Here is a 27,999-nt window from a genome sequence, read left to right as displayed (position 1 = left end):
GCATTGATATGAGAATTCGTTTTTTATAGTTTGTATGTATGTATTTTTTGTTTTTTCGTTTTTGATTTACAAATGAATTACGGATTATCCGGTGATACCCGGATTGGTTTATTTTGAAAGTCCGGAGTGGGTATCCTGCGTTTGTATGCCAAGCTTGACACGTTCTTGGTTAGCTCTCAGTGGACCCGCGGATGGTGTACACTTCGTCGTCAGTCTACCAGAAATTTGTGTTCATCTCCTGTCTGCTTTTCAGCGGAGACGGGGGAAGATGGCGGCCGTCCTGCTGCAGGTTCTGGAGCGGACGGAGTTGAACAAACTACCGAAAGGCGCCCAGAACAAGCTGGAGAAGTTTGTGACTGAGCTGCAGAATGCTAACGAGGCGCTCAGTACGCAGTATGAGCGGTTCAAAGCTGACAGTGGTGAGTAGAAATAAAGTGGTTAGCTAAAGTGGGAGCTGTGTCCAAACCCTGGGTACCACGAAGCTGTCCTCTAACACAGTCAGTGAGAAGAATGAAAAAAACAGTGTTGTCTGTGACGGACAGAGGTTAGACATGCCCTCTAACGTTAGCCACGATGTCACGATGAGGCTACCTCCTTTGGCGGAAGAGAAACTTGACCTCTTCTAGGGATCTGTTAAAGGAATAAATACTAATAAAGACATGTAGGGGATCACTGTACGGTTTGTAGAAACACTCCCAAATATCCTCTAAAGGTCTGTTGGGTTTATACATTCAGGAGCATTACTGTAAGTAACAGTGAACACTGGTATGGCCGAGCACTCATTAAAAGCAGCCATTCTGGATCAGGTCAAGCATCCAACACAGTAGATTTCACCATGGTTCCACTGAGAAATGTCACATTTAGCTGGCTGGAGAGAGACATCACAGTATGAAAAGCTCCAGCTTCTAAATGCCACGCTTAGATTAGCAGTTTAGATCATATGATGAATTTGTTCTTGAATGATTCTTACAGTTTCTCACTGGTAATCATGCCACGTTGAATAATTGTAATATAATGAGCTACCTGTATATCAAATCTGAATATGCATTAATCATGTATCATTGACACGCATTTCATGAATGTGCGCTCGTACGTTCGTGCACTGTGAGGCCAGTTTACAGAGCTGAGCAGCTCCTGCCGATAGAATCTGTCGCTGTTGCAAATGTAAGTCTTTAAAACAGAAAGATGTCACCAGCTTGTGTGTATGTGTGTGTTACTGACGAATGTTCTCTGCCCATACAGAGCAGCAGTTCTTTGACATTGACAAGAGACTGGCGGAGAGTCAGGAACAGATCCTGTCTGCCACAAGAGACCTGCAAACACTCAAGGAGGAAAACAAAAAACTCAGTGAGTTTTCTCACTCGCATATTCACAATACATGTTATTGAGGAGTCGGTGCTTCGCGTCAAGAGTTGCCGCTTCTTAAACTTTACTCCCAGACTTAAAGCATACTCCCCGATCTGCCTGACTGCTTAAATGATGCATTCTTCTATCAAACATGCTGTTGGCTTGAAATGCCCACAAGGCACTCAAGGGTGTGCACAGTTCTTCTGAAAAGTGTTCTTCATCCTGATACAGCCTATCAGACTGTTGAAATGTCTTGGATACAGTCATCAGAGTGTTGCGATGGCAGGTGTTTTCATGCTGCATGTTGTCTAGATAATCACAGAACTAAGTTAATAGTAAAGTATTTGTTCTTTCTCCAAAGCTAGATACAATTCAAGAGCTACATATTATACATGTATGTGTCAACTGATGGTGTAATACATGATAACATTTACCATAAATGGAAATATTAAATATGGACTGAATACACAGATATCATGTTTTTTTAGTTCAGCACCACCGTAGCCTACCTACGCTACTGGGCAGAGCAGAAACGGGGAGAACAGCTCCTGACACCACTGAGAGCCAAGCTGTCAGCCATACTATTTTTACTTTCTGATATTTCCTTGCACATAAAAGAATGACCCCAGTCTGTTCCACATGGTGAGGCATACAGTTTATTAATGAAACTTTGGTGTTGGAATTGTCATCAGGATTGAAAATGTTGGATCAGTGCATCCCCACTTCAAAGCACATGGAGTCTCTAACCATGAAGTTTTCTAACCATGAGCTAGGGGCCTCAGCGTTTGCAGTGTCTTAATGCATCTGTCTGTGCAGATGAAGAGCTGAGCACTCTGAAGGGAATAGAGGGAGAGACCTCTGAAGATAAACCACCACAACAGGTAAACCTATCCAGTCACCATAAGGATGTAGTGTGAATGATCTTCTGTTATTGTTTTGTGATAGAGCGAATGGATTACTTTACTTTTCTCTTGATGAATTTAGGCAGCCGTCACTTTTATTGTTTCAGAAATAGACATTACTCTTTTAAAATACATTTACATTCTGAGAAATAGACATTAAATCAAACTTTGTTTTACTTTGAAAAGGTAAATTAGACGAGAAGCAAAATTAGAGTACAGTACACAAAGTTTGGGCAAAAGTGTTTGTCTAGATTTTGTTTTTGAAAGTAAAAAAACATATAGCATTGATATGTGTCACTCATTAGTGAAGAAGTGAAGAGCAGGTTTTGTGTATTTTTGTTTTCCAAAAATCAACTGTATAAAGCTGTTAAGCCCTGAAACACCCATCTCATACTTTACAGAAGTGCTACCTTTCAAAACCAGTTAACTCTCTTCAACCTATTAATTTAGAGTTATTTAGGATGTTTCACAACTCCTATTCTAGTGGAAGCACTGTACGTCACGTGTTTGTGTCTGACTGCAGCAAACCAAAGCCAAGTATGAGATTGAGGCAGAGAAGAGAGAACTGGCAAGGCTACTGGAGAAAAGAACACAGGAGGTGGAAAACCTTACTGGTAAGGTATCAGGTTCACACACGCACGCACGCGCACGCACACGCACACGCACACGCACACGCACACACACACACACACACACAGGAACAGCCCAAAGACTCTAATCTGGATCATTGCATGTTAATACTGATACTGTTATGTTTCCATACACACAGATGTTCCTCTTTTTAAACATTTGGTAATAGTGGTAACAGCTAGTCAAGTCAGTATTATTTATACATCACAGTATCATAAATTTACCTTGAGGGGCTTAAGATTTGTGTGGCATACAACATCCTCTATATGTAGACCATTGGTTTCATTCATTTGAAGTTCGGTTTATATTTGTGTGTGTGTGTTTGCAGAGGATGTGAAACGTCTGAATGAGAAGCTGACGGAGACCAGTAAAGTCAAGATGGAGCTGCAGTTAAAACTGGATGATGTACAGTCATCTGAGGCTGCTGTACAGGTATACACTGTACACTGTATTTCATGGGAACCACCACCGCTCAGTGTTAAAGCGCATCAAGCTGCACTTTTTCTAGTGACCAGGATAACTTTGAAGAAATAAGCTTAAAAACACACACATTCTCTTGTGTCACCAGTAGTTCGATGGTTGAAAGCTGATGCTGCTTCCTCCAATGTTTCTCACACCCGCTTTTAGTGATACTGTATTTTCAGAATTTCTACTTGCTAAGGGGAAAACTTTACGTTTATTACTACTACTACTATTGAGCAGCACCAAATTAGTTGCTTAAACTGTAGCTATAAACTCTGTACTCTCTGTGTACTCTACGCTGCTGAGTGGAATTTTATTGTATGAAATGCCAACCACAAGTCTTTTTCATGATTCAATGCCATGGGTTTGTGTGTTGTAGCACCGGGAGAAGCGCATTCAACAGGAAAAAGAGTTACTCGAGAAGAAAATCGAGTGGTTAACTGCAGAATTGAAAACCAAAACCGAAGAGCTGTTGAACACCAACAGAGAGAAAGGCAAAGAGATACTGGAGCTGCAGGGTAGTCTGAAGAACAGCATGGAGCAGGTGACACCCACACACCAAATACATATTGTGTAATATATAAAACTACCCATGTTACTTATTATACCATTTTTATCCCTATTGGCTTCCATTTCCTATAATACCTTTGACTGTGGGATATGATACAGAGCCTGCATGCAGTTTGTCTACTGTAACTGTACGCCTTTGTTCAGTGGCATTACTAAACAACAAGTTTGCCTTGTGATTTGCATATACTGTATAACGTATACTCTCAGCTAAGAATCTATAAGTATTGTATTGTCATAAGTGTTGTCAGAAAAGAGAGGGTGAAGCTTTTTACAGTCAATTTAAGCTGAACTCTGAACATAGCCTGGTCCAGACCAGGTTAAATTTACATCATGAGCCATAAGCTGCTACCTTCATCACACTGAAAACTTTGGCCTTAGGCTCAACATACCTGGGTAACCGACTAATCTAGCTTCATAGTGCATCCCTTAATGGCCTTTCTACCATATGTTTTCACGTTTCACTGAAATGTCTCATTAAATACAAGGAGACCTCAGGCCATGGCATCCAATCCACACTCCTAATGTCTTCTGAAATAACTTGTCCCTTTAACAGGTGACCAGGCTGGAAAGTCAGCTCACTTCTCTGAAGGAAACCAGTGAAAGCCAGAGTAAAAGAGCTGCAGACCTCAACAACAAACTGAAGCAGGTAATATAATTGAATGAAAGAGGTGGACGACTTTCTGTCGGGGTCTGACAGAATATACCCTGAGTCTGCTTCTGTTGGAGGTTCCTTCCTGTTAAAGGGGAGTTCTTCCTGCCACTGTGTCCTAATATAATACCTGATGCTGCTCATGTGGGGATTCTTGAATCCTTCATGTTGAATTCCTGAATCGTTGGGTCTCTCTCTAATTAAAGAGTTTGGTCTAGAGCTGCTCTTTATGGAAAGAGTCTTGAGATAACACTTGTCATGAATTGGCGCTATATGAATAAAGATTGATTCATTGATTGATTGATAAACACACCAGTGTTGTCATCCTTAGTTAAGAATATCATGGACAGACAAGTGTTTAGATTCAGGTATGTGCTTCTTCTTGTGCATTGTGCGTGTCTGCATGTGAGCAGCATGGTTGTAGACGTCTGTATAATGCCGACTAATGCCGAGAGCAGGTGCTACTGACTGTTCTGACATCCTAGCTAAAAATAAAGTGTGATCTTACTGCCTCAGGGAAACTGAGTTAGTGAAGCTTTTGATAAGAGATAGAAGTTTAGTCTATAAAATAGACTTTTCTGAGCAGAGAGTAGCATATCATTAACTGAATATATACAAGTAAGAGATGTGGTCAAATTGTGCCAGTCAGGAAACCTTAAAAGACATGCAGGTGTGTATTCATATGAAGTATTATCATGGATTTTATGGTCTGCATGTCTCTCCAGGCTAAAGATGAGCGGAGTGCCATGGAGGAGAAATACCGCAATGAACTCAATGCCCATGTCAAGTTGTCCTCACTCTACAAGGTAAGAATCCCTGCAAGGCACCAGAGATAAATATATTTAGATAAGATAAGAGAGACTTTATTTAGCCCACACAGGGATAATAAGAATTATTATTATCATTATTATTATTATTATAAGAATGGCAAAAGCAAGGGATGTAACAAAATATAAAAATAAATGCAAATGTAAAAACATGAGAGAAAAAATAGGAATATAGACATGTGTGTATGGCACAGGATATTGTGAGTGTCGCACAGTAGTAAGAAAACAAGTGAGTGGTGATAAAGTGCAGGTAGTGGCTGTGATAACAGTCTGACGGCGGTGTGGATGAATGACCTGCAGTAGCGCTCCTTCTCACACTGTGGATGAATCAGTCTGCTGCTGAACGAGCTGTTCAGGGCCTCCACATGGGGGGGGTGAGAGGTGTTGTCCATGATGGATGTCAGCTTGGCTAACATCCTCCTCTCACCCACCACCTCCGTGGAGTCCAGCAGACAGTCCAGCAAGGAGGCGTCCCCCCTGATCAGTCTGTTGAGCCTCCTCCTGTCCCTGTCTGCCCCCCTCCCCAGCAGACCACAGCATAGAAGATAGCCGAAGCTACCACAGTATGATAGTCCTGAGTAGCCTCCTGCACACTCCAAAGGACCTCAGCTTCCTCAGCAGGTGGAGCCGGCTTTGGCCCTTCGTGTACAGGGCAGTGTGTTGTCAGTCCAGTCCAGCTTATTGTTCAGGCGAACACCCAGGAATTCGTAGTTCTCCACCACCTCAATGTTCAGACCCTGGATGTTCATCGGTGTGATGATGGACTTATTCCTCCTGAAGTCGATCATCATCTCCTTTTGTCTTGCTGGCATTGATGTGAAGCTGGTTGAGCTCACACCAGCTGACAAAGTTGTTGATGACCTCCCTTAATTCTCGTTTGTTTCCCCCAGATACACACCCAACGATGGCCATTCTCTACATTTTGAAAATAATAAGAGGATTATCTTTACATTGTACGGTCATGTTATTCTCTTCATGTGGTAAATATGTGATGTCTTTCATTTCCCTGTAAGGGGGCAGCAAAGGACATGGAGACGAAGAACCAAGAACTGAGCAGAGCAGTGGAAGAGCTCAGCAAGCTGGTTAAAGACAGTGGGGAAGGTATCAAGTCTTAAGTTGTCTTCATACCATTTTGTCCTGTGTAGTCTTTCTAAATGGCTATTATTCATGCTGGTCACAACCTCACTGTTTGGTTTACCGATTTGAACAGACAAGCCTGTTTGAGTGTGGAGTGCAGATTTCCATCTAATAAGCATTAACGGTGTGTGGTCGATGTCACTGTCTTTACAGCCAACAAGGCTCTAGAAAAGAAGGTGTCGGAGGGGGAAGAACAGAAGACGCGGCTTGAGGCTGAGATCAGAGAGAAGGTCAAGAAAATGGAGAAAGAACTGGAAAATGCCACAATGAAGGCTGTTGGCAAACGCTGCTGTAAGAACGAACACACACACACTTCTAACTATCATACCTAAGTGTATGTTTGTCCTGTACTAAGAGCATATGGGCATTAAGTGTGTGTACAAGTCTGTCTGTACACACGTAACCACCTTAATTTTCTCTGTGTGTGTGTGTGTGATCTGCTCCAGGTGTACCCTCTCTGACTGAAGAGCAGTTGGACTCCATGTGTCCATCTGCAGCTGCCATCGCTGCAATTGTCAAGCCTGGCATGAAATTCTTTGATGTGAGTTAAATGCGACAAGCCGGGGCTGGGTGCTGGGTGAGGTGGCTTTTTCTGGTGTCAGTATGTCAGGATATTGAAAGTGAAATGTATGTATGATAACCTTTTAAAGTTATTATAGGTCATTTTACCAGCTAGCTGTGTCCTCAAAGTGTTCGGCACCACTCAAACGTACTTAAACATAACACTTAAAAACCTAAAAACACGTAAAAGGTCTTTGTATATTCCAAATTACAACAAAAAAATTAATTGATAAGCATACCATCTGTAGTTAAGGGTTAATGTAACCCAACATATAAGGTTGTGTGTTGGCTGGTGTGTCACTGCTGACACTGCCTCACACCAGTCGTGTTCCTTTGTGTATTTTTTTTAAATCATAAACTTTTATTCACTTATTTTTTTAAAACAAATATTAGGCAACATTGCTTTAACAGGAAGCAAAGAAAACTGGGCACCAGAATGGTCAGCAGTAATACAAGGTGAAGCTAAAACACTGAAAACCACCAGTGTTATCTACCTGTGTAGAGTTTGGCTTTCTGCAACGTCTGTCTGTCTGTCTGTCTGTCTGTCCTTTTACCTTTTTGTTGTTGCAAATATGAATCCCTCCTCTTTTGTCCTCGTGTCCAGCTGTATAATGCGTATGCAGAGTGTCAGACACTGCTTCAGCTCGAGAAGCAGGAGACCAGGAGAGTAAGCAGAGTGCTGGATGAGATCGTCCAGGAGGTCGAGTCCAAGGCTCCTGTCCTCAAGCGCCAGAGAGAGGAGTATGAGAGCATGCAGAAATCCGTGGCCTCCCTGTGCAACAAGCTGGAACAGGCTCGAATGGTTTGGGATGACTTTATGTTCCTTCTTTATGTATCAGTGTGTGCATTCTAGTGTATTAAGTACTTTTATTTGACCTTTAGAATCTAGATGATAGCTGGTAAGTTTAACTTGCATTTTCTTTTCTTTTCGTCTCGTCATCAGGATATGCACAGTTTGCAGAAAGAGAACGAGGAGGCCAAGCAGCGCTGTGATGCCATGGAGAGAGACAAACTGAGGACAGAGAGGCAGCTAGAGGATACATGTACACAGGTGCACACTAGGGCTTCATGACTTCTGCGTTTTAGTGGTCCCAACCACCCCCCCCCACTTCTTTGTCACCTTTTTCACTCCTTTGCTTGCTCCCCTGCAATTATTGAACAGTCATGTAAAAGGAGGATTGATGAATATTTTCAGGTGATGACACTGATTTTAAAAAGAGATCCGTCTTGATGCTTTGAATCATTAATTTATCTCCGGTCCAGGTGTGTGCTCTTCTGGTGGAGATCGAGGAAGCCAGAGGTAATCAGGTGGCCAAGGATGACTGCAGCTCCTCCAACATTTCCAGCACGTCCGAGGTCACCAGTCCTCGCCAGCTGTCCTTCCGCAGCGTGGAGGAACTGCAGAGCCAGAACCAAAGTCTCCTGGGAAGGCTGAGGGAGCTGGAGGAGGAGAGGAGCAAACAGCAGACCCAAGTAACCTCAGCATGGTAATATTACTTATTGGTTATCACTGTTTTTTTTTTTACAAGTACCTCTGCTGATGCAACAACTGTGGTAACTAGTGGTCATGCTGTAGTTGAGCATTTATGACTTGGATTAATGGGGGTAGTAACAGAGAGCCAGTGGAGAGTAATGGAAAGTGGAGTTTTTGCCTGATTTGGAGCATTTACAATGGTTTTACCACACACATTGCTATTAAGTTCTGTTGGTATGATACATTCTACTAGAAGTTCTTGTATGGTTTCATCTACTACTCGACATTCAGCCATTATTTTTATTTTTCATTCTAAATCTAAATAACTACAGGCCATAAATGATTGCTAGAGTCTTCGGTTATTACTCTGACCATCTCTCATATTCTCTCTGTTCTACATGTGTAAAGGAGGAAAGTAAGGACATATTGCAATACCAGTAATTAGTGGAGTGATATTAATTTTTATTAACAGGATTTTTACAGTTCAAACAAGTATGAAATCAATGACATTTGTTATTTGTACTATAACTTTCTATGACATACATTACAGACAATAAATCAACAATAAAATGAGATGCTATGAATCTGTTACGGACCCAAATTTACATCGATTCAGCGATTGATCCATCGAGCCAATTCATAACAAATGTTATCTCAAGACACTTTCCATAAAAAGCAGGTCTAGACCAAACTCTTTAATTAAAATAGAGACCCAGCGATTTAAGAATTCAAAATGAAGGATTTCTGATGGGGTCAGTGTTGGGTGGGGGTTGCACAGCAAAAACATATCAGAAGTGAGCTAACACGAGGAAGGAAATACATGCACTGATGTACAAAAATGATTATTAAGTACTCTCCCAGCCTTATAGCACACACTGATTCCACCAGTTTCTTTAAAGTAAACTTAAATGTTGTCGTCATGGACACATTCACAGAACCCGACCATGTTTCAGGTGAAACAGAACTTTGAAGTGCAGCAAAGGTACTTGTAATGTATTTAAAACTGTAGCTCTCTGGTTCCCTTCAGCGTGTCAGGGTTGGAGGCCAGTGTGGATAAGCTTCAGAAGGAGGTGGAGCAGCTGAAAGAGCAGAGAAACCAACAAAAACAGCTGGCTGACTCCAACGCCAGACAGCGAGACATGTACAAGGCCCTGTTGACACAGAGCACTGGCTTCAGCCTCCCTCCTCCAGGTGGAAACTCTAACATACAGTATACGGGCATTTTTAGGGTAAATCCTAAGTCATTGTAATGTTGTTTACAGAATGATAAGTTTTCATGTGTCCGCAGGTCCAGATTCTTCATCCCACCCTGCACATGTTCGGCCGTCGGTTCCAGCTACTCGCTCTACTCCTCAGAGAGCTGCTGCAGAGTCGGCACAGACAGCTCAGTCCAGAGCCGCTTTAAAACATGTGCGTACAAACATCTTAGATTTGCATTTCTCTTCACCTTCATATGAAATAAGAAAAAAAAAAAAATCAATTCAGTGGCTCTTCTGAATGGACGTGTGTGTTTGTGCATTTTCAGCTGAATGATGCCTTCACTCTGTACAAGAAGGAGAAGGCAGAGAATGACAGGATGTTGAATGAAACAAACGACAAACTGCAGAAGCAGCTAACAGAGCTTCGCTCCAGCCATGCCAAGCTGACCTCTCAACTAGAGTTCAGCAACAAGAGGTTTGTCAGGTCCAGTACTGCTACTGCACCCGTCTCATGTTTCAGTTCTAGGAGGTCATTTTATACAATGTGTGTTCTGTGTGTCTCCTTGTATGTCAGATACGAGATGCTCCAGGAGACTGTATCAGCCTACCGCAGAGAGATCTCTGCCCTACAGGATAGAAACCAGAAGATGGCTGCAATGGCCCAGCAGCACGAACACATCATCCACACAATGAGCCAGGACCTGCGACAGGCTAATGAAAAACTGGCTCTGGAAGAGGTGAGGATAAAGAGAACTAACCTTTATCTTAATGGTTCTATATAAGAGATTCAGAAACACTAGTAGTTGCAGACCAAAACAAATAAATAGAACAGAGTAAAGTGACCCTTTTAGTTGGAATATTGATTTTTCACAGTTTTAATCCTGCCATTGAGGCCAGCGGCAGCTATCATGGGGGTGAGGGAGAGGAGGCTTACCAAAGCTGGAATCCAGGGAAGAGCTGCAAGGCACACAGATGGGGCAGCTTCATTAGTGGCAGTGGAGACCTTTCTAGCTGAAGTATATTGTTTTCTCCGGTAGAGGACATTCTGAAAGGTCACTTTCAGCTAAATGCTTCAAACTCGCAAGTGCACAAACAAGCGTGCACGGCCAGACCGGCTGCCAAAACAGAGAACACACAGAGTGTGGCTTCAGTCTCTGCTCAGGATGCCATTACTCCACTATATCTTTACATAGCAAATAGTTGTTTGCCGCTATATTAATGTTCTGAATGACCTTTTAAGGATAGCTAAAACCGCACCATGAGACAGGGGTACACACTGAGGGGTGAACTCAGATAAATGGTGTCATTCTTTACCTTCAAACATTTCTGTTTACTTCTCAGTTATTACGTGTTTTTAAATTTCCCCTCTGTGTGTCTACAGGTGCGTGTAGAGAACTTAACTAAAGAGAGAGACATATTAAGACAAGCGGAGAGTCGACTCGGTCAAGAAAAAGAAGCTATACTGGCTGAGCAACGAAACCAGAACCTACTGCTTACCAACCTCAAGACTATACAGGTACCACATCTACCATGCAGCTGTGTTTTTACTTTAGATGAGCAATTGAAACATCTCACTTTGCTTTTCTTCCTCATTTCATCTCTAAGCCCAATTCCTTCTGTTATTTGGCGAGATCATTGGTAGCAAGACTCCTGCAATATTGCATTAACTTCATAGTATTAGAATAAACTGACTGTTTGCCGACAGAAAGTGTCATTGAAGCAACTTGCTACCCAAATAAATCAGTCAGTCCATATGTAATAATGACTTCAATTTACCACTATCTAAGAGATGGATTCAGAGTGTCATCTTATTGCACCCACTATGATTAAGGGAGGTGACAGGCTATACTGTCACAAGTTACCCCAACTTAACATACAGCTTCATTTTCTTCCTCATGATGTCTCCATGATTGTCCTCCTGCTCCTTTGTCATGTTGCTCTAGTTGACTATGGAGCATACAGAGACAAACACTCGGCAACGCCTGAACAACAAGATAGAGCATCTGGAGGCAGAACTGGCTACAATGAAGACCAGGCTGGACCAGGAAGTAGCACAGAGACACACCCTTGGACGCACTATGGACGTATGTAGAGTATTACAAACAAAGAATATATGTGTGTGTATAGTAATTATATACAGTACAGGCCAAAAGTTTGGACACACCTTCTCATTCAATGCGTTTTCTTTATTTTCATGACTATTTACATTGTAGATTCTCACTGAAAGCATCATAACTATGAATGAACACGTGGAATTATGTACTTAACAAAAAAGGTGTGAAATAACTGAAAACATGTCTTATATTCTAGTTTCTTCAAAGTAGCCACCCTTTGCTCTGATTACTGCTTTGCACACTCTTGGCATTCTCTTGATGATCTTCAAGAGGTAGTCACCTGAAATGGTTTTCCAACAGTCTTGAAGGAGTTCCCAGAGATGCTTAGCACTTGTTGGCCCTTTTGCCTTCACTCTGCGGTCCAGCTTTCCCCAAACCGTCTCGATTGGGTTCAGGTCCGGTGACTGCGGAGGCCAGGTCATCTGGCGCAGCACTCCATCACTCTCCTTCTTGGTCAAATAGCCCTTACACAGCCTGGAGGTGTGTTTGGGGTCATTGTCCTGTTGAAAAATAAATGATGGTCCAACTAAACGCAAACCGGATGGGATGGCATGTCGCTGCAGGATGCTGTGGTAGCCACGCTGGTTCAGTATGCCTTCAATTTTGAATAAATCCCCAACAGTGTCACCAGCAAAGCACCCCCACACCATCACACCTCCTCCTCCTCCATGCTTCACGGTGGGAACCATCTTGAAGCTCATCAAGAGAATGCCAAGAGTGTGCAAAGCAGTAATCAGAGCAAAGGGTGGCTACTTTGAAGAAACTAGAATATAAGACATGTTTTCAGTTATTTCACACTTTTTTGTTAAGTACATAATTCCACGCGTGTTCATTCATAGTTTTGATGCCTTCAGTGAGAATCTACAATGTAAATAGTCATGAAAATAAAGAAAACGCATTGAATGAGAAGGTGTGTCCAAACTTTTGGCCTGTACTGTATATACTGTATATAAATGAATGAAATTTGTCCTCGGCAGGCTCAGTTATTAGAGGCCAAGAAACAACTGGAGACCCAGAACACCCTGCAGCAGAAGACCAGGGAGTTATTGCAGAGCTCTGAGCAGCAGGTGGCAACACTGAAAGCCCAGTTGGCCTCTACTTCATCCTCTGAGGCATCATCCTCCAGCAACACATCCACCCCAGCTACCAGAGCTGCTGGCCTCAGAGCACCACTTAAAGGTAGTAGGCGGTCACCACCAGTGAAAGACCAGGATCATATTTGTAGCATGTAGAAAACTAAGCTTCAAAAAGTGGTGACCATCAGAGTCGTTCAAACCTAAGGTGTACTAATACTGCCACTGTCTTGTTTTAACTGCTTCCCTTAACTCTGTATGTCCTCAGGCCGCTCTCCAGTGCCAGCAGGCTCCCAGCTTCCCAGCCAATCAGAGCAGGAGCTGGTGGAGGTCAAAGGTCTCCTGCGTACTGCCGAGGAGCAAAATGGTGAACTAGCAGAACAGCTAAAGAATGCTAACACTACTGTAGAGCAGTACAGGGCTGTGGTACTGACACTGGAGGACAGTCTGAAGAAAGAAAAGGAGGTATAGCTCTTTATTTTTCTTAGTAACTCAACACCTTACTCTGTTTCTTCTCTTGTCTTTGATCTGACAACTGATCCTCCTCCATCTTTTTTTTTTCAGTCTCGCTCCCCTCTGGAGATCCGGCTGAAGGAGTCCGAGGAGGTGCAGAAGCAGCTGGAGAACAGGATTTTAGAAGTGGAGAAAATGAAACAGCAGCAGCAAGAAGAGGGCAGAAAGGCTGTGGATGCCGTGGAGAAACAAGTAAGCTTGTTGCACACATTTATACAAGTAAACCTCTGCAGAAAAGGGTCTGCGTTTTATGTTGTCACATCCGGTCTTAACTGTCTCGAAACGCAGCCACACAGATCCGCTTGGCTTTACAAAGCTTCTGCTCATTGTCACTGTTATGGTTCACCCTCAGTGAATACTTGTGAATGTTGACAAAGACACAGGGGCACCCCCACTGAGAGCTGGTTTTTAAGAGACCCTTCTGTAGTGCTGGTGTGATAAATGGGGGTTCAACAGAAAACCTAAGCAGCAACATTTTATTCAGAAATGAATTGTTAGAAGTCATTTATCAAGTGAAAATGTTAACTTTTAAATATGATGACCTGTTTTTCTCTGTTTTATCACATAGTAATTTGCAATGTGTTTTGGCTTTTGGACCGTTGGTCAGAAATGAACAGGTTTTCTGATTTATATAATCAATAGTTATCAGCCTTGTTTTTCAGCATGACTGCCTTCATCTGTAGAGGCACAATAATACAGAAAGTGTTCGACCTACTTTCAATTAAATTACTGACTAAATTTGTAAAAAAAAAAAAACCTCTTTAAGTCAACACAGAACTTTAGGCACTCAGAGCAGCTGTTTGGCTGCTACAGCAGAAAGAACGAGGCACATGCACTGCCTCCCATTGACCAGTATCTGGGGGTATCTATTCCTTGTGACACTACTGGTATGGGAAATCTGGCAGTAAGAAAGGAATGAAACAGAGCAGAAGTCATGAATGTAGTGACATAGTTTGTGAATTCCTGGATTACTGCCAGTCATGCCAGCCGCTCCGAACCTTCTTAGGGTGAGAAGACTGAGAGGGCTGATGTAGACTATCACTTGATTTTCATGGCTGGGATGTGCAGGTAGCCTACACGTCACACATGTGACATTTTAAATGTCAGATCTCAACCTACATGGAGCGCGAGGAAACCTATCACTTTGTTTGCTGCCACTGGCAGTCAGCCAAGAATCCATGGAACCATAACCTCTGTTTTCCCCCCTGCTTTCTTGTCCAGGTGTGTGAACTGCAGCGCAGTCTGAAGGCTGGCCAGGCAGAGCAGCAGGAGGCACTGGAGAGAGCTGCTGCTGCTGTTACACTGGAACAGAAAGCCATACAGGAGAGCCTTCTGCAGGTTCAAACACACACACACACACACACACACACACAGTCCATACCAGTTAGCATGTATCTTTAATTCAATTTTTCAGCTACATCCAGAACATTACCCTCAACATAAATGTGAAAGCTTTGTTTATCCGAGTGTCTTCCCACTGTTCTCCTCCCAGACAAAGCTAGCCGGAGAGGCTCAGGCTAAGTATGAGCGGGAGCTAATGCTTCATGCTGCTGATGTGGAGGCCCTGCAGGAGCTGAAGAAGAGATCCCAACAAGAAGCAGCGTGGAAGAGGGAGTTAGAGGAGAAACTGAACAAGACCTCCTCCCTCCTACAGGAGAAAACTGCATCCTGGAACACAGTGGAGAGACAGCTGAAGGTAGGACGACAAACCCAAGAGGGTAAAGTTAAGACATGATGTGTGCTATAGGTGTTTGTCAAGGCTTTGTTGCGCTTCAAAGATTCCAGAGTCGTAACAGTTTGACTGTCCTACAGGAGGATCTGTCTGTTAAGACCCGTCGCAGTGTGGAGTTAGAGAAGCAGAATGCACTCCTGCACCAACAGATGGATGAAATGGCCGTCAGGAGTCGTCAACAACAGCAACAGCAGCAGCAGCAGCAGCAGCTCGATCTGTCCTTCAGTGAGGAAGGAAAAACCACTGAACAGATACTAGAAATACTTAGGTAATACTGCTGCACCAAGGGTGGCTGTATGTTTGCATGAATACATGTGAGAAGTGCTTGAGATTAATATAGAAAACATTGAATTTTGTAGAAATGGAGGCAAAGTATTCATATTTTATCATATTTTCTGGAAGGATCATTAGTTTCCACTCATGAGCTGATAGAGTTTGAGTCTGAAGTGTGTGCGTGTGCCCTAGGTTTGTGCGGCGCGAAAAAGAGATCGCTTTGGCTCAGTGTGAGGCATCTGAGGGAGAAGCTCTTCGCCACAAGCAGCGAGTGGAACACCAACAAAGAGAACTGAACGAGCTACAGGAAGCTCTGAATGCCGAGAGGGAAAAAATGCAGGTAAGAAGTTAATGGATAAGGGGACAAAAGACTTGAAATGGATCACGAAATGCAGGGAATTTGATGGAAATGATGAGAACAACATCAAAATCATCCCTGTGTCCTTAGATAAGTGGTCTCCATCCCTAATCCAAAGGTTTTCTGTCTGTTTGACCTCCTTCCTTGGCTCAGGCTGCATCGAAGACTCTTGCCCAGCAGGTGGAACAGCTGAAGAAGATTGAAACGATCGGTGCTCTCCAAGAGACCAGCCGCGTTCTGAGAATTGACCGAGACAAACTGGAACAAGAGCTGCAGCAAACTCAGGCTAAAGTAAGACTCAAGTGTGGCATGTCACGGTTCGTCCTACATCTCCCTCTCATTGTTATAGCTGAAGCTGGTTTTCATTTTTACCCACATTTGTGGCAACAACCAGAGAATCAGTCCACGCTTTTCAATATCTTTTGGAAACCTCTGTGTGGCTATGATTTCACCTAGGAGAATTACATTATATAACATAATAGAAAACTTGAAACGTAAATTCACCAGCAAATCTTTTAGTCGGTATATATGCTTGTAATTTCTAGGTAAATATGCACAACAACCTAATTACCAAGTCATTTTGTGAGGCTTTCAGGAAACATGGGGAACACCACCCTGTAGCAGTCAGATCTGTCACAAATGGGATGTTTTGTTGGGGCGTGTTTGAAGCTCAAAACACTGATGCATACAAAAGGATCCACTCCAATAGAAGAGGAAGCTCCTCAGTACTACTCTAAAACTCCTGTAAGGCTCACAGTATCCCTTTATGTCTCCTTCTATTTCTATCAGGTTGCAAAGCTCCAGTCAGACATCACCCCACTACATCACTCTATGTCTCAGCTGTCTATGAAAAATGGTTCCCTACAGGCTGATAAGAGGATACTGGAGGAAGACCTCAAACGCTGGAAGGCCAAAACACAGGTAGCTTATTTTTCTAATAGATTCTAGTGTTTGTCACTGTTATCTTTTAATAGAACTCGTGTTTTCTATTTTGGGACAGTTCATCTTCAGACTGTTACATTCACTGTATTGGTTTCATTCGAACTCGACTGACTGTCTCTCTTTAGCAACTGATGAGCCAACAGAAAGATGGTGATGTTGAGGAGAGACAGAAAGTCGCCACTGAGAGAGAAGCTCAGCAGAGACGCATCACACAGCTAGCTGAAGAGACCGGCAAGCTGAAGACTGAACTAGCAAGGTAAAGCACCCCCCCCCCACACACACACACACACACACAGAAAAGCTTACCATAAAGCCTCTCAAATTGATGTACCTATGTTTAACCAAAACACGTGAAAAATGAGCACTCCTTAAAGTAACACAATAAGAAGAAGAATAATAGATATTTTCTATGCAGGTCTGATTTCTTGAATACATGTCCTGTTTTCTTGTATCTGACCTTTCTGACTTGACAGTCAAAATGACCAAAGCACAACATCCAGTAACTAATGTACTCGGTGGCAGATTGATCAATACGTCCTTAAAAACATCCATACTGAGATTGTTGTTATGTGTGAATCAGGTCTAACGCCAGCAGTAATTCGGCTCAGTCTCAACTGCAAGCCCTCAGAGACTCCGTGGCCCGTCTGACATCGGAGAGAGACACCGCGAAGAAAGAAGTGGAAACCAAAAACGGTGACATCCTGGAGAAGAACAAGACCATTACCCAAGTCAAGAAGATTGGACGGCGTTACAAGACCCAGTATGAGGAGCTTAAAGTCCAGCATGACAAGGTGGGACTGTGTTCAGGTTAGGGCTGCAGCAGACAACCAGTTTAGCATGGGTGAAAAATGAAAGTGTGAGTCTTTGTTTGTGTGCTTGTGTTCTAGCTGGTTGAAGAAACGGCCGCTAAAGCAGGAAGTGAGGTGGGTCCAAGCCAGGAGGTGCAGCAGGAGCTGTCTAAATCCCAAGAAGACCTGAACAAGGCCAGAGAGGAGGTGAACACAATGAAAGAGAAGATGCAGAAAAAACAGGAGGAGGTGGGCAGGAAGACATTTTAGGCCTTTATTTACCCAACATATTTTACATATAGTAAATTTAAGTTTAAGTGTTGCATGTAAATATGTTGCACTAAATATGAAGTGCTTGCTTTATTTACTTCATTTATTGTTTTGCTGCAAATTCAAAGTATTTTTTCTTTCCTCAACCAGGCCCAGAAGTCCCAGCATGAGCTGGAGGAGGCCCAGAAGGAAAACCAGCAGACCAAGGAAAAGCTCCAGGAGGTCCAGAACCAGCTTACACAGGTACTATGGCACATTCAAATGAATCCAATATAAGTGTGAATTAGATCTAGCCAGGATGCAACGAATGCAATGTTGTCTGAGTCCATGTTAATTCCTTTATAAAGGTATAGATGGTAAAAACACCAGTTTCACCAGTTAAAAAAGGGAACACGTACAACCATTTAGTGGTTCTAGTATAGTCTAGTGGTTTTAGTACTGTAGAACTGGTGGAATCACTGGCACTTTACTTTTACAGGTCCAGTCCCAGTTGTCCCAGACTCAGACTCAACAGCAGCAGAATCAGAATCAGCTGACCCAAACTCAGAAAGAGCTTCAGCAAGCCAAGACCCAAACTCAGCAGGTAAGAAGTATTGTCAACCACCCACCAACACTTGACACTGATTTTCATTACTTCTGTCTATTTGCTATATATCTAGTTAACATTTAATTTATTTGTAATGTTGATCCTCATTGGTGGGAATGTAACTATAACGCCAGAACCGAAAGAAGTTTTCCCAACACCCGACACTTTACCAACCTAACCTCCTCCTCTGTGATTTAAAGGTACAAAACCAGCTAAAATCAGCTCAGACTCAAGCTCAAGCTCGTCAGAACCAGATTCAGCAGATCCAGAGGGAACTCCAGCAGACTAAAGAAGCCCATCAGCAGAACCTCGCCAGTCAGAAAGAGCTACAGCAGACCCACCAAAGCAGTCAACAGAGCCACAGTCAGGAAGTCGGCAACCTCAAGACTTCCCTCAGCCAAGCAGAGAGCAAAGTGAGGAGAGCATCCTTCAGTACCTTCAGTGCTTTGCAAAAAAGAGCTGATGGCATTTTCATTTTAAAAAGTTTGCTGTTGCATTAAACCTGGGATTTTTTTGTGCAAACTAATAAGTAGTATGTCTTCATTCCCTCCTAACAGGTCACTGAGCTTCAAGGAAACCTAGACAGCCTGCAAAAGGTTTGGAAAAACTTTACACTGATTTGTTTTTTTTTCCACTAGAAACAGCACTGCATGCACTGATGTATGGTGATTAGTACTGTTTAAAGTATTTTTGTGTTTCTATAGCTACATAGATTTATCTACATTCATGGGTGTATATATATGAAGCTTAATTTGCCAAAACTTTACATTTAGGCATTTGGTTAGGGAGCACATTCACACAGACTGATGAGTGAAGTTAATACAACCTGTACCTTTTCCCATAGTTTTTCCTCACTTTTACCCTCTACCCACTCTTCCACTTTTTTTTTTTTTCATTTTTCCATCCTTCTTCTGTATTCACAATATCTGCGTGATGCTTTCTTTCTTTTTAAAATGTCTCGCTAAAACAATGTGTCTGCCATATTTGATTGCTCCTCAGATGGTTGGTGATCGTGAAGCAGACGTCGTGCGTCTGCAGGAGCAGCTAACTGAAGCTAACCAGGCTAATGAGGCTATCCGAGGCACACAGGCCAACCAGAACCAGAGCTCCCAGTCCATCCAGGCCAGTGATGTCAGCGTTGCAAGTGACCCTAACCAGGCGCTGCAAGAGGAGCTGGCCAAACTCAGACAAGAGGTACTTCCAAATCCTTTCCCAAAAGTACCGATTTATATTAACACTCACACATTCTTGCTAAGTAATACTACATTTTTACTTTGCTTCAATTTTAGGGTACAGTTCATGTCCGTGTGTAAAAGCCAAAGCTAAGTGTTTACACAGTTTACATAGACTGAATTTAAAGTTGCAGTGAAGAATAAAATTCAACAGAAATATGAAATAAAACACTAAAGGGGAGTTCATTCATTTTGTTTTACTTTATTTAACCTGGTAAATGTCTATACAATTCAAATACAAGACCCAATCTGTACCGCACTGCCCAAGGTATATGTGGGCACCACATATGTGATGTGTGTTGTAGAGAGACAGAGGTGTTGAAGGTTGGTTATTTCATGCAGTGTCTCTGTAAGTTATTAATAAACCAGCAACTTTAAACAATCTAAGGTTAAACAGTCTCTTCAGACTTCTCTCCATCTCAGTCCCTCCCACAAACTAAAATCAGCTCGGCGCTCCATCCAAAGTCCGCTCCGCTCTGCTCACATGGTCACTCAGCCAAGAGGGCAGCATTAGAATATTTTAACAACAACACTTCTACAACTAAGACAACTGTTAAGTACTATTTATAAGTGTAGACAAAAATGTATACACAAAGGAACCAGTGAGATTTGTTGTTTCCCTACAGCTGTCTGAGGGTAAGAACAGAGAGGAGCAACTCAGACAGCAGATGGCTGAAAAAGAGGAGAAGACTAAGAAGGTCTTCATGGGAGCCAAGACCAAAATCAACCAACTAAACAGTGAGTTCCACAGATGTTGACGAAGTACAACTAAACAAAGCTCTGTTATATTAGTAGAAATGTAACCTGCTTTTGTTATCTGTATCTTAACCCATAGGTGCCAAGGAGCAGCTTAGCCAGGAGATAGAAGAAATGAAACAGAGTAAGGAGGAACTGGAGGTGAGAATGAACGCCCTGAAGTCTCAGTATGAAGGACGACTGCTCCGACTGGACAGAGAGCTGAGAGAACTGAGAGAGACGCAAGCACACTCTGACACCAGAGAGGAGCCGCAGGACCAGAGTGGAGCGAAGGTACGTGCATCATGAAGGTCCATACTCTGAGGCCTCTGATCATTGACTTTGTCTCACTAAAATAGTCCAAATATTTTTAGAAATTCTGTGTTTTATGCTCAATATGTACGCTCAAATTGTGCTTTTTTAAATGTTATAAATCTCTCCAAATATAATGTGTAATGTCTATTTCAATTATACAGCAAGAGGGAATAAAAGCAGACATTTTGTGAATAGTCATAATATTTTTTGGGAAAAAGTTGAACCAACACAAGACTTAATAACTTATAGTTAACAGGTGAGAGCAGTCTGTAGACTTCACTAAATATAATGACTTTTTCCACGTAGTATTATGACTTAACCATCTCAATCCAATAGCCCTCTGTGTTACAATGTCTGGTGCCTCTCAGTCATTTCTCCCTTGTTATTGCAATATTCCCTGTATCTGCACTTAGGTGGGGGAACAGGCCAGATGTGCAGACCAGAGATCAATATCTTTGAAGAGTCCTGCCCAAGAAAGGGGAAGGTAACTATGAAGACATACATAAACACCCGAAAATATTCTGAATGATTGTAAATAGGCTTTTTCGTTTACCCTTTTCATGGACATTTTCATTTTTAGTCAGTAGATGTAGTCAGACAGTGGTAGCTTCATTAACACTGTTATAAGAACTCTATGGATCTAGTCTGAGAGTTACAAAAAGCTTGCTATGATTTCTCCACCAGCTCCAGCCTGTCTGACCCTCCCACTGCCAACATCCGCCCCACCCCAAGCACTCCATCTCCCAGCAACAAGCCAAGCCCCTCCCCTGGTAGCAAGGCCACACCCCGCGCCAGCATCCGGCCTATGATTACCCCAGCAACGGTCCCCATCCCGACACCTACCGCCACTGTCATGCCGACCACGCAGACTGACAGCCAAGAGGGTGAGAACAAGGGATGAAATGGAATGAAGCATAAAAGTAAAACTTCTATCATTAGAGGCCTTACCCAAAGAAATGTAACACATTTTGAACAGTGTAATATGTGTTTCTGCAGTGCTGATCAGTGTAGGAGCCTCTGTGCACTCTACCAGTTCAAGTATGGTTAACACACCCACATCAGTAACTCAGCCAACCAGCACCCAGGCCACAGCTTTTGTTCAGCCCACCCAGCAACAAGCAGCCAATCAGGACGCAGGCCCGAGTATAGAAGCCGAGCGACCATCTACATCCTCCTCTCTGATTGGAGCAGGTGAGAGACCTAGTCCCAAACCTACAGATACCCATACACCCATAACTACCCATAACTCCCACACACACTCAGAGTGAACAGTAAAGGCCATGATGGCGGAGGTGCTCAGCCCACTTCTTTATTACTCCATCCACTGTTGGTGCCAATTAAATTGATGTTATCCTATGTGTTGGTGTGATTAAAGCAGGTTCAAAGCGAGTCAGAGAGGACGAGGAGGAGGACGAGGAGGAAGAGGAGGGCAGACCAGAGAGTTCCCACACACCTCCAATCACAAAAAAATTGCGACTGAAACCATCGATAGCACTGCAGGTAGACACAACCCATAGACAGAACTCTCAAAATGTTCTTTGTCCAGTTTGATAATGGGACGAATGCATTTGGATGCATGGTACAGTATATGGTATATTTTGCTATAGAAATGTAATCCATGACTACATCCACGACTTTTTGGTCTCAAACGTTGGAGATTGAAGCTGAACTCGCTCTAAAAACAATTCTTTCAGTTTTATCTTTGCATAACTGTAGAGAATGTTGGCACATCCAGTCATTGATTTGTTTAATGAAGACCACATCAAGAAAGTTTAAGAGTCTCTGATTTGCTCCTTCTCACATTAACACACATCCAGCACACTAATGTTTGCTACTCAGCTCTGCTGACCACAGTTGCTGCTCTGTATCAAAGTGAATGAATCTGAATGCTCAGCACAGCAGTAGTTTGATATGTAATCAATAATGAGATGAGAAATAGAGTTCAGTTTTTTTCTGTCAATTGATTCCATTTTTTAATTTGTGTGCTTGTTGTATGTCTTTTAATTCATTCACTATGAACTTATTAACTGGGCTTTTACAGTTGTGTGATGTGTTGTTTCAGATGGAAGGGGATGTGGAGATTGAAGGAGAGCTGAGGGATGAGGGAGAACGACAGGATTCACCAGATGACAGTCAGGTTAGTTACCAATGAAAGCATCTTTGGAGAGGATCAGAAAAATAAAATCATTTCATAGCTCATTGAAAGAGGAACTATTGTATATGTATATTGTGTATATATAGTGTGGACCCTTGAAAGACAGCAGAGGTTTTTGGTTTTATGCTGCTACTTATGAACTGATCATTCACTTTACCGTAGTGTTCACAAAAGGGCGACTGCTGAGTAAAAGTGCTTCTGACACCTGCTTCACATGAACAGCATCCAGGTCCTCAGTTAGGCTTTCAAATGACAAGTTCCATTAAAGATAAAATAAACTAGTACAGCGCAGCATGCTGTCAAATGAAAATACATCAAATGTTCTCAGCTAAGCTATGTGACGGTATGGGCTGCTGTTAAATTAAAGAATAGGAAGAAGGAATAGAAGAATAAGTTAGGCTACTAAATAGATTATATTGAATGCTAATTAGGGATGATGAGATTAATTCATTTGCATCGGTAGCATGAAAGTTCATGAAGCAAGCCCAGATTTAAAAAAGTGTAACACCACATTATATGATGATACAACAACATTTAATAAAGTTTCACTTAATTATGTAATGCACCCACATTTTGTAATTATATGCGGCACTTTAATGAACAGCTTGAACGCAATATGTAATAGAAGTTATTTCATATTGCTGTGGTTATTACAAAATGCGGGAGTTAGACTTTTTTTTTTAGGTGTCCACATACTTGGCAAATAAAGCTAATTCCGTTCTGTTCTAGATAGGCAAAGAACACGTTCCACACTGCAGTGGTCAACAACATTTAGAATATTAAGTATCTTTCCATCGTAGTTCTTTTTCACTATTTAAACACTTCCACATAAAGGAGCAAACTCCATTTTTGTTTCATTCTCTTTGGTGACACCTGTGGCAACAAGTGGGAACTGCAGGTGTGTTTTTGGACCTCCCTCTAGCAGAGATCTAGATTTGAGTATTTGTTTTCATCTATTGAGTTTGTTAGCCTTCCGCATTTTGTTATAACCACCGCAGTTTGCAATCATTTATTACCAAATGCATCAGATTATTACAAAATGTGGGTGTTATTATTTTGTTGAGTTATTATTCAATATGCAATTACTACATAATGTGTTTTTATACCCCGTCACACTGAATGTTTGTGGTGTAGGAACTTCCAGAGGAGGGTTTCCCCATCTTGGCTGAAGATAATGAGGACATCGAGGAAGGTGTGTCCCAGTCCATCCCCTGTGATCAGATGTCCTCTCAGGGTTCCGCTATTATTCGGGACATCATCGTGATTGACACGGACAGTGAGAGCCGCGAGAGTAAAGAGGGGGAAGAGAAGCAGGAAGATGAAGATGAAGAGGAAGAGGAGGAGGAGGAGGAAGAGGAGGAGGAAGAAGAAGAAGAAGAAGAAGAGGAGGTGCTGTACTGTTTCTGACCCTGTCTAAATGGTTTTAGCTTTGACCTATCCTCTGGACTAAATAACCAAGAATTCTGTATCTACCGCAGTATAAAGAGGAAGAGGAGAACGACGAAGACGAGGATGATGCTGGTGACAGTGGGATGAGGCAAGGAGAGGAGAGTAATGAGGAAAGCAGGGAAGCAGAAGAGGAGGGAGGGGAGGAGGAACCATCAGAAGCCCCCAGTGCTGAAGAGAATGTGTCTGAGCCTCCTCACAGCAGTGAGCACCGACTTTAGACTCTTACTGATTTCATTGGTCCTCGTCTGAAACCTGCTAATGTGACTCTCTCATCTCTTCCAGGTGAAGGTGGCACCAGCACATTATCAGAGGCTGACCCTCCCAGAGACCCTGTACACCTTCCCCCTACTCTCTCCTCCTCTGCATCCTCCCCTTGCTCCTCCTCTCTCACGCCCCGCCTGCCCCACCCACGCAGGCCCCCACACCCCCTCCCACCGCGACTCTACATCCAACCTCCGGCTCCAGAGCTGGGACCCCCACCCACACAGGTATACACATACAGTCTATTCGAGCAGTCGTCAGGAACCAAGCTGTTTGAAGCAGAGTGCAATTAACGTATGACGCCAACATGAGGTTGGTCCCGCCTTGAAAAATGTCTCAGAACAGGATTTCTTAAATCTGTTGTATCCTGACAGTGATGTTGTGTTTGCTAATCAGAGACAGTCCTCTCAGCTGCGCAGACCGTCTGTAGGACGCGGACTTCAGCTGACCCCTGGAATAGGCAGTATGGTAGGAGTGTGTGTGTGTGTGTGTCTATGAGTCAGATTACATTTGCTTTATATGTTAATGATGTTGAACATATCTTACATGTATTGTTTGGACGCCCTGTCTGTGAAACTCGTGAGGTATAGCAGCATCTGCAGTGAGATGGTGTTTGTGTGTCGCAGCAACATTTCTTTGATGACGACGACAGAATGGTTCCCAGTACTCCCACCCTGGTAGTCCCACACCGCACCGATGGCTTCGCTGAGGCTATACAGTAAGATCTAAGCACACGCAAACACACAGACAAACACAAACAAATCTGCATCATTTATTGGCGATTGAATTCCTATATTGTCCGAGATTTAGGCTCCATATTGTATTGGTAACCTCCAATTAACCAATAATACTGATATTTAATGACTGATGACACAGTAATTAGTCCAGTCAGCACCTCACGATGTTTATCTAATCTGGGAACGTTGGTGACAGATAGTCACAAGTTATCTCCTAGAGGGAACTTGAATGCATTCAGAAATTCTTTCTCGCTGTAAGAAAATGCTGTTCACCTTATTTTACCATAAAAAAATGTCAGGAATGTCATCTGCACATACAAAATGAATATGGGAAGAAATGAATAATGTGCTTCTTTAGTCCATCAATGTAAGTAAGTTTGAGTATTTGCACATCACACCAAGATTATTATATCATTTATGTTTTGAAACATATTTCAACCATGTTGTAAAGTTTGAAATACACACTCTCATATCACCAGATATCTTTCTTTGATAAAAACAGAGGACTAATGAATCCTAGACATCCATCAGCCTCAGAAGGCAGACAGCAGGAAAGAAAGGCCATAAGAAAAGTTAGTTCTGGATAGTGTTGGAATGATCTTAGAAGAATGCTTCATCAGCTGTTGACATGTCCACACACATGTCTGCCTCCCACTTCCTCAGTTCTCCTCAGGTAGCTGGTCTCTCCACCAGGTTCAGGTTTGGACCTCCAGAGGACCTGTTGCCTCAGGCATCATCCTCACACTCTGACCTGGGACAGCTGGCCTCTCAAGGAGGTACACACACACACACACACACGTGTATATATATATAGGCAGGTGTTAAGAAAAGCTGTAAAGTTGAATTTCTCAGTCATTCAAGTTATTAAGTCTTTATTTCAAGTTATGAAGTCTCAAGTTAATTCTGTCTGTATTACTGCTGTTGTGTGTGCAGGTCTGGGGATGTATGAATCTCCACTGTTCCTAGCTGCTCATGATGAAGACGGAGGAGGAAGGAGTGTTCCCACCACACCTTTACAAGTGGCTGCACCAGGTAAGACACATCCACACTGTTCACTATGACAGCGTGTGTCGATTCGAGTCATGTCCCTTGACTCTCTGTCTCTGTCAGTGACTGTCTTCACAGAGTCTCTGCCCTCAGACAGTGGTGACAACATGGCATCCCAGTCAGTTCCTATGGTAACCGCATCCAACGGTATGGCTTCTGCTACCGATGATGGAGATGAAGTCTTCATGGAGCAGGAAGGAGAGGGGTGAGCTACTTATGGACAGCCAGCTGCAGTAACCAAATCTGTGTGTTTTTTTTTTTTTATATTTGAGAAGCAAAGATCTGCTCATTAGCTCATTAGGTGGGAGACTAACAGCACTAACTGTCCATCTTCCCAATGGTCAGGTGTGTTTGTAGCAAAAATCAGAATGCAAGATTCTCCTTTTAGGATGGAGCCTCGCCTAACCACATTTGTGTTTTCCAGTCCTGGTATTGAATCCTCTATGGAGAGCCAAGCAGACATGGACTCCACAGAACAACAGAGTGATGATGCATCACTGCCATCGACCAGCCAAGACCCTGGTAGCTATTTAATAAACCCTCATCATTTTGGTTTTTAGTATGAATTCCAGCTGACATTTTCCTGCATGTTAACCGAACCTCAGTGACTACATTCACACAGCTTTCTTCTTTTCTTCACATCCTAACTGATGGCTTTAATGCCAACACACCCTTTCACCCGAGGTCTGGAATGAAATAGGGCTGCAACTTACTATTATTTTCAGAATTGATTAAAATACTGCTTATTCTCTCGATCAATCGTTACACCTATACCTATTGCTTTATAAAGATTCAGAAGTCTAATCTTATGCAAGTTACCACATCCACCTGACTCTTTTTGTCCTAGTTCGTATCACAGGTGTGACTCATTCTTACATACAGTACGTCCTGCTTTCTGTCACTGAAAGTCTACTACCATCACCTTGCTCATCTCCTTCTTTACTCTAGACAGCAGCAGTGTGCCTGAGCGGCCCACAGTGACTAGTCAACCGCTGATCAGCAGCCTGTCAGTCAGAGGAACCAGAGGAGGGAGGGGGGAGGCCAGGATGTTACTCAGCCGCAGAGGTAAGACCCTAAAACAGTCCTGGAGCACAGTGCAGGGTTCTTCAACCTCCACCTGATCATTATGGATACTGTACACTTACAGAATGATGCCACTCAAAGGGTAATGATGAAGCCGTTTATTGAAATGCAATAAAAAGAGAGCTACGTGTACATGGGGACAATATCATGAACAGTGATACTTTCAGTCATTAACTATAAACCTGTCTGTTTTCAGGACCATTCTCCCGAAGAGGAAGGGGAGGAGCCATGGGCAGAGGGGGCATCGCTTAATGACCGTGTCTCTTGTAGCAACTCAGTCATCTTCTCCAACCAGGACATAAAACGACAGCGTTTAGTTCTAGGATTATTTCTTGTTGAATTTTGAGATAATCAGTAAAGCAAAACATCGTTTGTACAATTAAAATCCATAATCCCACCATTACAGAGAGCGACTGTGAGGTCACATTGTGAAATTCAGTCAGTTTTTAGTTTAGTTCTGTCATTTTAGTCTATTCATCGGAGGCCTGGTTTTGTAATTTTGTTTCTATCTTCATTTCGCTCTGTGTTTGGGCTGTTTATACACTTGTTTTAATAATAAAGGCGAATAACTAGTTGCA

At 42.7% G+C, this 27,999-nt stretch overlaps 1 protein-coding gene across 3 annotated transcripts; it reads left to right on the top strand.

The window, feature by feature from the left end:
* Nucleotides 1–180: 180 nt before the first annotated feature.
* Nucleotides 181–27,999, top strand: LOC139213790 (nucleoprotein TPR-like). 3 transcript variants are annotated; one of them, XM_070844436.1, is made up of 55 exons: nt 181–419; nt 1,243–1,347; nt 2,164–2,228; nt 2,773–2,863; nt 3,208–3,311; nt 3,721–3,885; nt 4,465–4,557; nt 5,286–5,366; nt 6,401–6,488; nt 6,678–6,815; nt 6,971–7,065; nt 7,690–7,887; nt 8,029–8,136; nt 8,349–8,572; nt 9,587–9,750; nt 9,848–9,969; nt 10,085–10,233; nt 10,333–10,495; nt 11,140–11,274; nt 11,702–11,842; nt 12,850–13,051; nt 13,214–13,410; nt 13,510–13,650; nt 14,680–14,796; nt 14,951–15,154; nt 15,271–15,458; nt 15,656–15,803; nt 15,975–16,112; nt 16,611–16,742; nt 16,889–17,019; nt 17,344–17,554; nt 17,651–17,800; nt 17,972–18,064; nt 18,300–18,404; nt 18,608–18,820; nt 18,965–19,003; nt 19,407–19,601; nt 20,266–20,377; nt 20,475–20,668; nt 21,103–21,173; nt 21,374–21,573; nt 21,686–21,880; nt 22,068–22,189; nt 22,752–22,826; nt 23,979–24,233; nt 24,323–24,494; nt 24,576–24,781; nt 24,951–25,022; nt 25,181–25,272; nt 25,955–26,067; nt 26,225–26,323; nt 26,402–26,543; nt 26,763–26,860; nt 27,287–27,403; nt 27,618–27,999. In XM_070844436.1, the coding sequence occupies exons 1-55, from the start codon at nt 269–271 to the stop codon at nt 27,671–27,673; spliced, it is 7,575 nt and encodes a 2,524-aa protein (XP_070700537.1). In that variant the 5' UTR covers nt 181–268; the 3' UTR covers nt 27,674–27,999. The 3 variants fall into 3 exon arrangements, with proteins under 3 accessions (XP_070700537.1, XP_070700536.1, XP_070700538.1); XM_070844435.1 differs by having other exon boundaries at nt 22,065–22,189; XM_070844437.1 differs by lacking the exons at nt 24,576–24,781; nt 24,951–25,022; nt 25,181–25,272; ... (4 more) ...; nt 27,287–27,403; nt 27,618–27,999 and having other exon boundaries at nt 22,065–22,189; nt 23,979–24,243; nt 24,330–24,409.

This window comes from Pempheris klunzingeri, chromosome 15 (genome assembly GCF_042242105.1).
Source record: "Pempheris klunzingeri isolate RE-2024b chromosome 15, fPemKlu1.hap1, whole genome shotgun sequence".
NCBI classification, from domain to species: Eukaryota; Metazoa; Chordata; class Actinopteri; order Acropomatiformes; family Pempheridae; genus Pempheris; species Pempheris klunzingeri.
The sequence above is the reverse complement of the archived record's forward strand: the minus strand, read 5'-3'. Positions and strand labels throughout refer to the sequence as shown.